Raw genomic sequence first — 13,574 nt, 5'->3', positions numbered from 1 at the left:
ATAGCATATGAAAATTCAATGTAGGTTATTTAAATATGAATTAGCAGATTATGCATCAACGTAGTCTATTATTTGGACCTTTTCAGATTAAAGATTAACATATTTAAATTAAAATTACTTTATTCAATATACAAGCAACATACTTTTTGCAAATCAATGCAAAAAAACTACCGTTTCAGAAAATAATATCCCAGACTTCTAGGCTGTAGAAACTCAAAGGTTTTTATTTTATATAATGTTCGAATACAGAAAAAATATGATCATAGTTATTAAAACATCGTGTATAAGTCTTGACTTCCATCTCTCGTATGCTAAAGCATTAAACCATTGAAATTTCGAGAAAAATGAAAATCAATAACTTATCACATACCTAAATCATAAGTCGCAATATCTTCTGATTTCAAGCGACTCGTGTCGAGCGTAATTGTAAAACAGGCTTTATCGTTTAGTAACGCTGTTCGATTTTCATTACTGTTAACTATATTGGTTGTGGAAATGACCTTTAAGGTTTAAGCGGAAGACGTATCCTCTATAGTGTTATTATCTGAATATTCCATTTAGAATATTACTTAAGCGGCTTGAACTTACGCAAATGAATACGTAATTTCGTGCTTAGTTCACGTTTATGGATATTCGTGGGCTGTTCAGCACGCTTCGTTTGTCGTAAATTAAAATATAACAATTTATGTTGATAGAAAATCTATTTCTATACTTCGGTTTAAAAGATCTCGTACAGTTTTTCGAGCATGACTGATAAATAAGCAAAGACACAAATTTTCACTTTTTTTTTTAATAAGAAGGAAGTTTGTTGAACTCTTCCCCAAAATTCTAATATCATATTTCATATCATCATCATCATACAAGTTATCATATACATATATAATATATAGAGTTGATATATTTTTGATTAAGATAGATTAAGATAGTTTCGAGGTGGTACCATATTCGAATTTCAATTTAGGCGAATTGCCTAAAGCTGCCTTGCTAAACGTACAACTCTTTTCCTCTGAACTCAAACATGGAATTCGCAGTCGAATGCACGAAGTAATAACTCTCTTTATATGGTCTTTGCGTGCTATTCTTTGAAATAGCTTTGTTCTTTTAGGAAAAAATCATATTCAACATATTTCTAAATTAAATTTAATTTAAAAATACCACCGGTTCGGTTTATAGATTCTATAATAGTTATACTTTTCCGTAAATTCTCCTGAGTAAATCATGAATAAATTTGACTTGGTGGTAGGGATTTTTGTAATATCGTATGGGTAGATACCAACCACTCGTCAGATATTCTACCGCCAACCAGCAGCAATGGGGTGAGCAAGTCATTAACTACAAGCACATGGAGCATAACATTTTAGTTCCCAAGGTTGGTACCGTATTGTTAATATTTCTTACTTCAACGTTTATGGGTGGTGGTGATCACTTACCATCAGGTGGTCCAACGCTTTGTGACAAATAGTTCAAGCATCCGATAACATACAATGATACACGACAGATTGAATGAAGGCTCATTAATATCAGATCTTGTAAAGATCTCGACGCTTTACCAACATTGTTCACGCGCATTTATTCATTAATATGAACTTTATAATGATGTGATATCACAGAGCAGGCATGACAAGCTTGTATTACCGAGTCCATTTATGAGATTGCCTACGATGTAATGGGGAATGTAATTATACTGTAATCGCTTCTAATAAACATTATAGACTTTAACCTTTCGAAATAATTTTTATATCACTAAATACCTTTTGTTGTATCACGAGATAGAATGATGTAGGCGATGTGATTAAATGTTAAATCACTTGATGATTGGTTTTTAAATATATAAGTAAATGTATTATGTGTATATGGTATACATAAATGATTTCAAACAAATATTTACTCACCAATAAGACTGACCCGACACCTTTCGACTGACATTTTGTGGTATATATCTGCAAAGAGAGAACGTTATATAATTTATTGCTTTTAAAACAGTTCAATGTTAAACCATAAAGGTTCGTTTATGTAACTATGGGAATTTTATTACGTAATATTTGAATAATATCAACGACATAATGTTATACTACTTATAGAACTATCCTCTCACGAAGGCGCGCCTATTATATATATAATAAAGAAAATGAATACGCTTAGCACAGATATCTATGTAGGTATATTTAAATTTATTATTTTTAGTTATTTGTTATTATTATATGTGAGAAATATAAATAATTATTTTATATATATGATAATTTTAATTGCCTAAGTTAACAATTTATTGTTACGAGTAATCCGATCAACTATTTCGTACCCATCGATTTTTTTTTTCGTTGCATATAATTTGGAAACGGTGATATCTCTAAAGTATTCATGTAAATATTATAGCGTCAAGGACTATTTTAATCTATATGTATATGTCCGAGGCAATTAACATATTTATCTAAATAGTTATTAATAATTAATTAGAGGAAATGGCTTCGCTAATGATCTAGAGTTTTTTACTAATCTGTAATAGATAAAAAATGTTACTATGAGTGTTCTTTAGAAGATAGACAAATACTTTTGTGGACTCTTTTGAAGCATTTTAAGATCTACAATTTTCTAGTACATTGTTTTGATGTACCTCCAAAAATTTAGCTAGAGTTAGCCACGTCAGCGTACATAAAACTTTTTTTGGGCAAAACACCTATTAGTAGTAGTACCAGTTATTTAATACGAAATATTTAGAATATATATATATATATATTTAATAATCATATAAAGAAAGAAACGTAAATTTACAGATTAAAAAGAGAAAATAGAATCGGAACTCTATTTCTAAGATGGTGATCGATCTGTATTGAACAAGTTAGTGGTTCGTGTGGCAAGCCGCAAAAATACACGTCTTAATATGTTTAAATAATAATTATATGTAAATAATATAGCACAAGGGCGAGTCCTTACTCATCGACCTTGTTCATACGAAAATCTAGGTAGATATTTACGGCGACTTTTTTTTTATATATTTTTTTTTAATTTATTCGCGCTGAAGGCATGAGTCTAATAAAAACGTGGGAATCGATTTGGATCCACATTTTATTGTATAGTAAAAGACAAGAAGAATAGAATATAAATATTCATTACGTACAAAAGATTCTTCTTTATTCCAATTCTCTATTTCAGTTATAAAAGTTTAAAATTTAGAGTATTGTATTGTATCGATATCAAAATATATTCTATTCAAGGAGACCTTTTCAAGCGCTTTTGAATCGTTATTTTACAGAACTTTATTAAAAGTAAAGCTACCATTGGTTCGGAACGAAGTGAGATGAACCAGCAAGAAATCCAGTAGTTACTCTTTTCTAGTGTTTGAAACACAAAGTTACGTCAGTTAAATACAATATAATATACCCTGTTTGAAGTTCACAAGTATTAGTAGTAGCTCCACGCTTTTTTATCATCTCAAATGATAATATTTTTTGTATTGTAGTCATTTATTACGAGCGATATCTTCAAGGAAATCTTTGGGGTTAGGTTAGAAAACTAAAAACACAGGAAGAGTAAGAGAAACTATATGTGGTACATCACTACACATAAATCCAGGCAAGCAACCAGTATTTAAGAGCTTGATTTACTTACAAATACTTGAAACATGCATCTCTCTCAGGAAATTCTAAGAAATGTCTGTTAGCCAACCAGCAATTAATACCCTTTAATGGGGAGGAAGCTCTTCTCAGCTTTTGGACATTTAGGAGTTGGTATTTTACTTTTAAGGAGGTCACGTTTAAGAATTCGCCATGTTATACATTTTAATGATATATCATTAAAACATTAAATTTAGAATCTCATTAAAATTACTTACATAATAAACGAAGGAGAGGTTGTTTTCGCGAGTCTGTAATAATTGTTTGATAATTACATCATTTATATAAGGTCAACGCGATGTTTTAATTTTTATTTTATTGGTATAGAGCCGAGATGGCCCAGTGGTTAGAACGCGTGCATCTTAACCGATGATTTCGGATTCAAATTCAGGTAGGTACCACTGAATATTCATGTGCTTAATTTGTGTTTATAATTCATCTCATGCTCGGCGGTGAAGGAAAACATCGTGATGAAACCTGCATGTGACTAATTTCAACGAATTTCTGCCACATATGTATTTCACCAACCCGCATTGCAGCAGCGTGGTGGAATATGCTCCAAAATCTTCTCCTCAAAGGGAGAGGAGGCCTTAGCCCAGCAGTAGGAAATTTACGGGCTGCTAATGTAACTTAATGGTATATGAATATCAACTCAATCTATCAATTACGCTACGAATGATTAATGATAATTTTAATTTTGATTGCCTCGTTGATCTAGGAACTACACAAATAATTGTTGGCTTTTTTCGTCAAAATATTCTCAGTACCAGCTCCGTGTCTGAAAGTTGGAAGTGTTGAACTATGCCTCGGTCGTGTCGGATTATTCATTTGTGTCGATGAATTGACTTCCTAATAATAGTATAATAGTTAATCATACATCTTTCAGATACCTATTAACAAAGTTATAACTAATGGGCATTCAGAAACATAGTAATGGTGTAATATCACAGAGATGTCATCATTACCGTATAAATTTATGAGATTATTTATGACGTGCTTATAAGGTACAGACTATTAATGTACATTGTTGATTGTAACCTTTTAGAATGTTATTCAAATTAATAGACTTCCAGTTCGTTTGACTGATCACCATACTTGTCATATACATACAGGCCTGTTTCAACCCGGGTGCAGGGGTAAAAACGCAGGCGGGCGTCTCTCAGATACATTTTGAGATTACCGCTGAGGCGCCCAGAAGGTCGATTTATCTTTATCTCTAAAATAGCCTGTTGCGCTTATGGCGGCTGTATACTCAGGATATTGAGTTCTGCTAGCATAAGTTATTTAAGTCATTAAGAAAAATATATAATTTAAAACATGACCGGACTTGCTCGGTCGATTTTTTTATTATAATCGATTCGGCTGTCGGAACCTGTTAGAAGAAATGTCTGACCGTAATATTTAACACCAATATTTTTTAACTTATTATCTATATCTCGTGTACAAAAATATATAACTATAGTATGATAGATTGGAAGTTTATTTTATAAGAATAATATTGTGTAAAGTTACTCTTTCCACCTCTCTCTTCTCTTTCTTTATTTCTCTTTCCACTCTTTACAAGTTCCACCAACCCGCATTGGAGCAGCGTGGTGGAATATGCTCCAAACCTTCCCCTCAAGGGAGAGGAGGCCTTTAGTCCAGCAGTGGGAAATTTACAGGCTGCTAATGCTAAAAAAAAGTTACTCTCTAACTCTACTAACTTTTTACGAATTTAATGAAAAGTTCATAATCGGATCGCATTAGATATTATTCTGTGACATGTGTATCCGCGGCTCCGATTTAGGTAGCGAATATATATTTATTCCGGTGTATGTATCAAATGAGCAGGACGAACACCTCATGGAATGTTTTGAAATAAGCTCTAATCCTTTGTGAGGAGAAACAGCCCAGCAGTAAGACACAGAATGTTCCTTTACGAAACTTCTTTTTTCTATTAAATAAAAAGTCTTATAATCATTGTCATTAATATTTTCATTTGACAATGAGGCAATAACGAACATTATAAACATAACTATTGTTTGTGTGATTATTCTGGGAAAAAAATTATGAATGAAATAAAAGATTAGTTTAACTTTATAGATGTATAATAAAAAAATGATTTTTCCAAAGCGATTACGATAAAAAGACAATGGCACAGAGTAAACGTAATCAGAGAATCATCGTGCAGTTTTATTACTACGTTGTAATGTTTTTCTTATTGAAATGTGCCATAATATTTTTCTCACGCACTCGGATTGCATCAGTGATCGTCCTCGGGGAAAAAAATGAGTGTCGCAAGAGTAGCGTGAATCGTAAGAGAAAGCGACGCAATTAGCGGCTGTGACGTAAACTCGCTCCCGGCCGGACCGGATAGTCTGTAGACGCCTTAAACGGTACAGGAAATGTAATTTTTCCTTTCTAAGCTGTTAAAAGTTCGCTGGAAACGTTTATCGGTGCGTTGAACACTTTGAATTTTACTGACATGTTATAAATAAATTAGCATTAATGTTAAATAATCTGCAGACATAATTTCTCGTATTCTGGTTTCGGTTAAGTAGTTAAAAATATAAACATTGGACAACATCACATACATTACTCTGATCCCAATGTAAGTAGCTAAAGTACGTGTGGTTTGGAAAATCAGAAGTAAGGACGGTACCACAAACACCCAGACCCAAGACAACATAGAAAACTAATGAACTTTTTATACATCGACTCCGTGAATCGAACCCGGGACTTCGGAGTGGCGTACATGAAAACCGGTGTAAGCACTTCTTGACCTCTCAACATATAATAAGCTTAGTGCTATTTATCGCCAAAGAGCAATACAAATATCTTATAGCTTGGTTTCGAGGGTTGGTGAGTTGGCATGTGTTTATAAGCACTAGGTACATCTAGGAACTAATAGTTGGAAGGGCGTTGGCGCCATATCTTGTTCATCAATTAATATTTTTTCAACTGAGTGATTATTATTAGAATCCGTTAAGACTTTCTAGTGTTATTAAGTAACAAACATACAAACTTTCGCTTTTGTAATATTGCTAAGATGTATAACGTGTTCTTGGCATGATGCAGATAGTGGAACTAATTTCGCGAATGCAATAAATATATGTAACAGGAAATAGGAAGAGGAGCGCGATTTAATCGACTATACTCGTAATACGTGTTAAATTCTACACATCATTGGTCCCTAATGCGTTTTTTTTTTCTATTTTTTTATGGTTCCGTATAAAGTGTCGATTATTACTAAAACAAGACTTTATTTCTGTGTTTGTGTGTCTGAGTGTTCAGCTTATGTGACGAAAAATCTGACACGACCAAAAAGGGATCAGGCGTGGGACGAACAGCTTGAGTACTTTCCAGTGCACAGTGTACAAACTTCCAACTTAAAGACCCAGAACCAGGACCTCACGATCTGTTGCCTTATATCTAGCCACGAGACCAACGAAGTTAACGAATAGGGATATAGCTAAATACGCTGCCTTCAGATACAGGTGAACAATACCCTCCTCACTGTTATGCTTTGCAAGGTATTTAAGCCAGAACCGGAGATCTATGATGCTATGGTTCTAGTAGCATGACTGTTAGTACAATGGCTGAGTAATCTTTCAAACCGTTGATAATAATTATATTCGTGTACCAAATACCTAATGCCTCAACGATACCTAGTCAGGGGGTGAAAGTCTGATCAAACATGACTTTTCAGCAATATGATCATAGAATTTGTGATTAAAACGATATGTTTCGTTTTAGAAAAATTACAAATTACATTTTTTAACCTAATAAACGTGTAATCATATTTATTTAACTTAAGTATATTGGTGTTTATTTGTATGGATTTCAGCGAGATATAACTTCGTCTGATAGTAATTACTACAAATATTATGCGCCAAGTTATTACTTATTTAGTGGTTTAGTTCATACGATAAGAACGGGATAACTTTGTTTCACCTGAACATGACTACAGATATTTGTTTGGAATTAGCGAACATGGCCGAATTATTAATTAATAAAACTATTCGTCCTGCATACTAATGACTTTGCCGTTTGGTATCATAGCGGCTTTATTATTATTTCAATATTAGACTGAATTAGACGGAGAGAATGGATGGATTATAATTAAACTTATAATTGTCCAAGTTCTAGTACTCCTGATCGAGTTCAACAGTTAACTATGCATGGGATTTTTAATACTTGTGCAGTGTCACAAGCATGTGCATGAACACAGGTGTATTTATATTATTACACTCATAGTTCAATAAGACACCAATTAGACATGATCAGCGAGAGCTTTCTGTCCTGTTCTGTGCTTGGGTAGCTTTTAAATTCGAACTGTTACGGAGAATTTCTTGACCGAGAAACAAAATATATTGTTTGTCAGTACAGAGTCTTTTTTCAAGACCTCATGATGTGCAAACCAGACCTAGACTACACGAGGGAGGCTAGGAGGTTATGCTAATTTAAATAAAATAATTCAATTTCAATTAACAAATTTACGTTAAAAAAATACTGATACTAGTTATCAAAATAGCAATAAATAAATAAAAGAATCAAAAAAAGAAATCCTTTATGTAACAAATTATATCCGAGATTAAAAAACATTTTCTTGGTCCATTTGGAGAAATTCTAAGGAAAAAAATTGAAAAGTTGGACAGCAAATTATAAAGACGACATTTTATTCCGGTAAATAAAAAATTACATTAAAAAGCGACCCACTTCGGTCTATTTACGAAAGAGTTTCAATTTTGTTAAATTAAAACCTGAATTATTTAACAAAATTAAGATTCTCAAAGAGGATGGATTTATGAACATTAACTTAAATAAAATATGAGTTTTTCAAATGAATTTAAAATATATTTTTTGTACTGGAGCAAACGAGCAGGAGGCTCATCTGATGGAAAGTGACTACCACCGCCCATGGACATCTGCAACATCGGGGGACTTGCAGGTGCGTTGCCGGCCTTTAAGAAATGTATACGCTCTGTTCTTGAAGGTTCCCAGGTCGTATCGGTATAGTAACTAGCTGCATTTGTGATAGAGCTAAACACTCATAATTTCTGCTGTTGTGTTCAGATTTAAAGGACGAGTGAACTAGTTTAATTGTAACTATGTGAGCATTCAATTCTCTTTGTTGGCTATGCATTAGAGATATAGGCAATTAATAAAGATTTTTCAGTGCCGTTGTGGTTCCTCTGCCTTATTAAATGTAGGAAATTTAAATTAAAAAAAAGAACACTTACGAATTTTAATTACAATAAAAAGTTTTTAAAATCGTTAATGTTATATGTAAGATAACTTGTATATTACATAAGAATTATATTTATTGATGTGAAGCGAGTGTGTTAGTTGACGAAAATTAAGTCATTTATTCAAAGCTCATTTACAAAATCCGTTACCCGCTGTTTATGACTTTGTGTTGAAAGTGTCATAGAGCGTGTCAAGCATGATCTGCGTGACAAATCACTAAGCACACGTTATGGAATACAAATTGACAAATTGTTGACACTTTTTGAACTTCGGCTACAAGTGTTTAATGGCTCATTTTTATTTACGTAACAAAGTTGCGTGTTAGAAAACTCTTGTTGTCGTCTGCCTTTAATACCAATTTTCTACTACTAATCTATACGTATATTAAAGTTTTAGGCGGTTTTGTCTGTACGTAATAAATTCAAAATAGCTTAGTATTTTTTTATTTGGTTTTGATATTGATTTTTAAACTTATTCTCGGATGTATTTTTGTTTGCAATTAGTAGTTTATGAGGTATTACAAGACTAGCTTCCCGTCTTGGCTTGGCATGAGTATACCTGCCCGTCTTGGCTTGGTATTATGAGAAGGATTAACACAAAACGTTTCTGTCGCAAAACATATGTCTTTATTGGTATACGGGCACAAAGGTCCCAGTCGGCAAAATTATAAAATCTTTGACAATCAACGTCATATATCAGCCAATTTTGGCAAAACTTTAATAATTTATAAACCTCATGAATAATTCCGTGATACTGGTGAAAACCGTCTGAAAATTTGTTCGGTAGTATATGAATTGATTATGTTAAGAGAGGCAGACAATTAGCATCGTCACGGTAGCACGCGAAAGCGATCCCGTGGCGCCCACCGAAGAAAGGGAGTGGGTTCCGCTGGTTTTTAGTCCTGGGCACCATCGTGTCCCACGTCATCCCCCACACGAACGAACGTTAATGCCTTTTTCCATCGAAATAAAGGCAGACAGGTAGATGCGGCTGGTGGACATTTTATACAGTTATATTTTGCTTAGATCGACAATATCACGTGATATTTGTGTGTATCCCATTATTAAAAATATTCTCATGTGATAAATTATCTTTCCCTTATCTTGTCTGTGTGAAGTCAGAACGGATAGGTGGTTAATTAATAATTGTGACTAAGCTTAAGTAAGGTCACTCCTGACACGCCTCGCAATCAGCGCATGCGTTGTTGAAGTTTTTTTTAAGTATTTATTTCATAAGAAGTTATTATATTGTTTTTAATAATTGTAATGATTATTTTATACATTGGTCATTCTCTGTGTGTGTTATTATATATATATTAATTAATTTATTTTTTATTTTTGTTAAATTATTTTTCCCCGTCCCCCGTAAGCGATAAATATTGTAAAGCATCCATTGAAAATTGATTATAGGCTTGAGATTATCAGCTGAGTAGCTATTTATGACGTCACACGGTTAGGTAGTTAAAACTTGATATTTTTTTAAATATTAATAAGTTCATTTCTTTGTTTATATTTTTTAATATGTTCTTTAATCATATTTTGCTGTTCGATCCTGTATTGCCCTTAAACACTATACATCATGACTGTATATTATATTATATTAAAACATGCAATCACTGTGCAAAAGTGAAGTCTTTCGCGATCTTTGTATATCTTAGCAGTGTAAGCAGTGGACCTATACTTATATTTTTTTATTATCAAGGCAAACTACTCTAAATTCAAATAAAATATTACAAGCATTCAAAAACCGTTTTTTATGAGAACTTATAAAACTATAATTTAACTTTATAAGGTCATAATCATTTTTGAAAATTTGAGGAATATATTTCGGAACTCTCGTGTTTAAAAAAAAAAACAAATGACTACGCTTATTTCCAAAATATATTTACCCAAAAGCTTAGCATTAGCCCATCAAACAAAAAAACATCGGTTAACAAACGGAATAGATCAAGATTAAATTTACTGTTTATTTTCCAAATTATAAAAAGATAGATAGATATAATAGATAGAGATCCAAGAAACTCAATAATTACGCAGTAGTTAGTCTTTATAATGTTTAGTTGATCAACTTCACTCCAAACATAAGTTTGAAGTCGCGGCCGTAACTAGTTACGGCCGCGACTTCACGAATAATATTCGTTTAACTAGTTGAACGAATATTATTCTCGTGTGTAACGCGTTTCAGCGCGTTTAAGTACATTACAACAACATGCGTTAAGTACGCGGCTTAGGCGTTAGGTAACATAATTGATGATATTCGTGTTCTGAATGTGGTAATGAATGAGGTGTCATTTTTAATTTCGTTATACGTTATAAACACTGGTTGTTATTACAATGAATATTTAATGCGTTCGATTTCGTTTCGAATTATGTAAAATTGTTTTGTAGTACTCGATTCTGTAGAGCTATTTTGTTGTAAGAGGTACGAAACTCATCGCGGTACACGATCGTGATATCGGGAGGGGTTTTCTTTGTGCTAAACCGAAAAGACCGGTAAAGTAATCTACATAAAATTTGTACTAGAGAATGCAGCACATTTCGGAGAAGGTTTTAGTTAGAACTATCAGACAATGTCTGCCGATGGTCTTCCTTGCAGTCATTATAATATTTATAGGAAAATGTGCTAAAAAACTTTTCAATGTACATCAGTTTTTTTGTTTGATGTTTTGATTGACTGTAGCAAGTTTATTTATTTATAATCTGTGGAAAAATCTCTGTTTCACAATAAAATTATTGTTCATATTTATCATTAAATCACACGGATTTAAACTATTGTTTAGACACACGCTGCAAAATAAAAATATAAATTTAATTCTTGATAAGCGCACTTTTACACCTTAAACGTGAAGTTGGGACGGGGCGTACCAATATAATACGATTGAAGAGACTATTAGTTTAAATGCCTTATTAAAATGATATAAAATTACTAAAAAATACATGGATTTACTATTAGGAAAAAAACAATTTTGATCGCAAAAATGCTATTGCTAAAATTATGAATGACAGGTGCTGTTTATTATACCAATGTCAAAGGTGGCAAATATACAATTAAAAAAAAAACCTATAGCCAATGAGGGCAAAGAAGTAATACGAAACGCAGTTGAAAATCTTCGGAACGTCTATTTTCTAGCAAATTTATTGCTCAACTATCATTACATACATTTCATTAGCAGCCGTTACATTTCCCATTGCTGGGCTAAGGCTTCCTCTCCCTTTTTGAAAAGAAAAGAAAAGAAGGTTTGGAGCATATTCCACCACGCAGCTCCAGCAGCGGTTTGGTGGAATACACATGTGGCAGAATAGACACATGCAGGTTTCCTCTCGATGATTTCCTTCACCGCCGAGCTCGAGATGAATTATAAACACAAATTAAGCACATGAAAATTCAGTGGTGCTTGCCTGGGTTTGAACCCGAAATCATCGGTTAAGATGCACGGGTTCTAACCACTCGGCCATCTCGACTTCTTCTTGCTCAATTATCGGACGATTTAAATTTGTTTAATATATTTCAACGTTAAAATGCTGATAGTATTCTTATACTTTTTTAATTTTTATTTGCATATCATTAAGGCATTCATGTAAATACATAAAATGACTTCAGAGCACAACTTACACACAGCGAACTCAGGTTTTCTCCCTTCCTCTAATCCATAATCCGATAAGACAGTACGGAACGACGGGAAAGAGATCAAGCCTTTATGTAGCAAAGGCTGTGCTTGTTTTCTCATCAACGGTATCGTTAGCGGCAGCCAAAGAAGCTACTAGACAAACGAAACCGTCAGTACAAACACAGAATCAAAAGCAATATTGCTTTCCAGTTACCAAGACCACTTCGAAGAACCGTTTGTTAGCAATAACCACAATTGTGTTTGTTGTAGTGAAATAATTTTACTGCGAAAATACACTAATATTTATAAACTAACTGTGCTCGCTACTTGCACGTTTGAATTTATCCTAAGTTACTCCTTATTACATCAGCTATCTACCAGTGAAAGTTCCGTCCAAATCGGTCCGGCGTTTCAGAGATTAGCCGGTAACAAACAGACAGACAGACAAAAATTGTAAAAAACGTTATTTTGGTATATGTACCATTTATACATACATATGTATTTAGTACAAAGCGGTTATTTTAATATTACAAACAGACACTACACGACTAAAGAATATTTTAATAATGTTTAAGTTTGTCTACGTATTCTCTTTGGTTATGTATTGAAAAAAATAAATCGAAATTGAATTGTATTTCAGGGAATTCCCCGAATCATCTCCTAGCCCTTTAACCTTTAGCTTCAGACGTTGTAATTGGTTCATTTATAAATTCGAAGTACAACACGACCAATTTAATGACTATCTCTCGCTGTTCGTGAAACAAATTATTCATATATACGTAATGAGTATGCGATGTCTGTACGTCCTTTAATTCGTCAATATTGCATGAATGTAAATTTGCATACAACTGTTAGTCAATATTGTGAACGCGTAACGAATTATATTTGCTTAGAATATATTATGTAATATATTATGTAATAATATTTACTAATGTTTTCGCTAATAGTTATATTTGTTTAAGTAAAGAAAGGTGTTAGTTTTGACGGTAGTTCGGTGTCGAGTACGTTTTTACTTGCAACTTTCAATTGTTGCAATGTTTTCAAACGTGTATAACATCCTTAAATTTTAATGCGAAGATATTTTTATACATATGTGTAAGACTCCTTATTGCTTCCACTGGTTGCAG

At 33.0% G+C, this 13,574-nt stretch overlaps 1 protein-coding gene across 1 annotated transcript in view; it reads right to left on the bottom strand.

Annotated features, from left to right (window-relative positions):
* Window positions 1-13,574, bottom strand: part of LOC125071141 (protein obstructor-E-like) — a 38,228-nt gene that overhangs the window by 20,507 nt on the left and 4,147 nt on the right. Inside the window, exon 2 of the mRNA XM_047681234.1 lies at window positions 1,893-1,940. Within this exon, the coding sequence (XP_047537190.1) occupies window positions 1,893-1,926 (34 nt within the window). The 5' untranslated portion in view covers window positions 1,927-1,940. The remainder of the gene's footprint in view (window positions 1-1,892; window positions 1,941-13,574) is intronic.

The sequence above is a fragment of the Vanessa atalanta genome, chromosome 2 (assembly GCF_905147765.1).
Source record: "Vanessa atalanta chromosome 2, ilVanAtal1.2, whole genome shotgun sequence".
Classification (NCBI taxonomy): Eukaryota; Metazoa; Arthropoda; class Insecta; order Lepidoptera; family Nymphalidae; genus Vanessa; species Vanessa atalanta.
The sequence above is the reverse complement of the archived record's forward strand: the minus strand, read 5'-3'. Positions and strand labels throughout refer to the sequence as shown.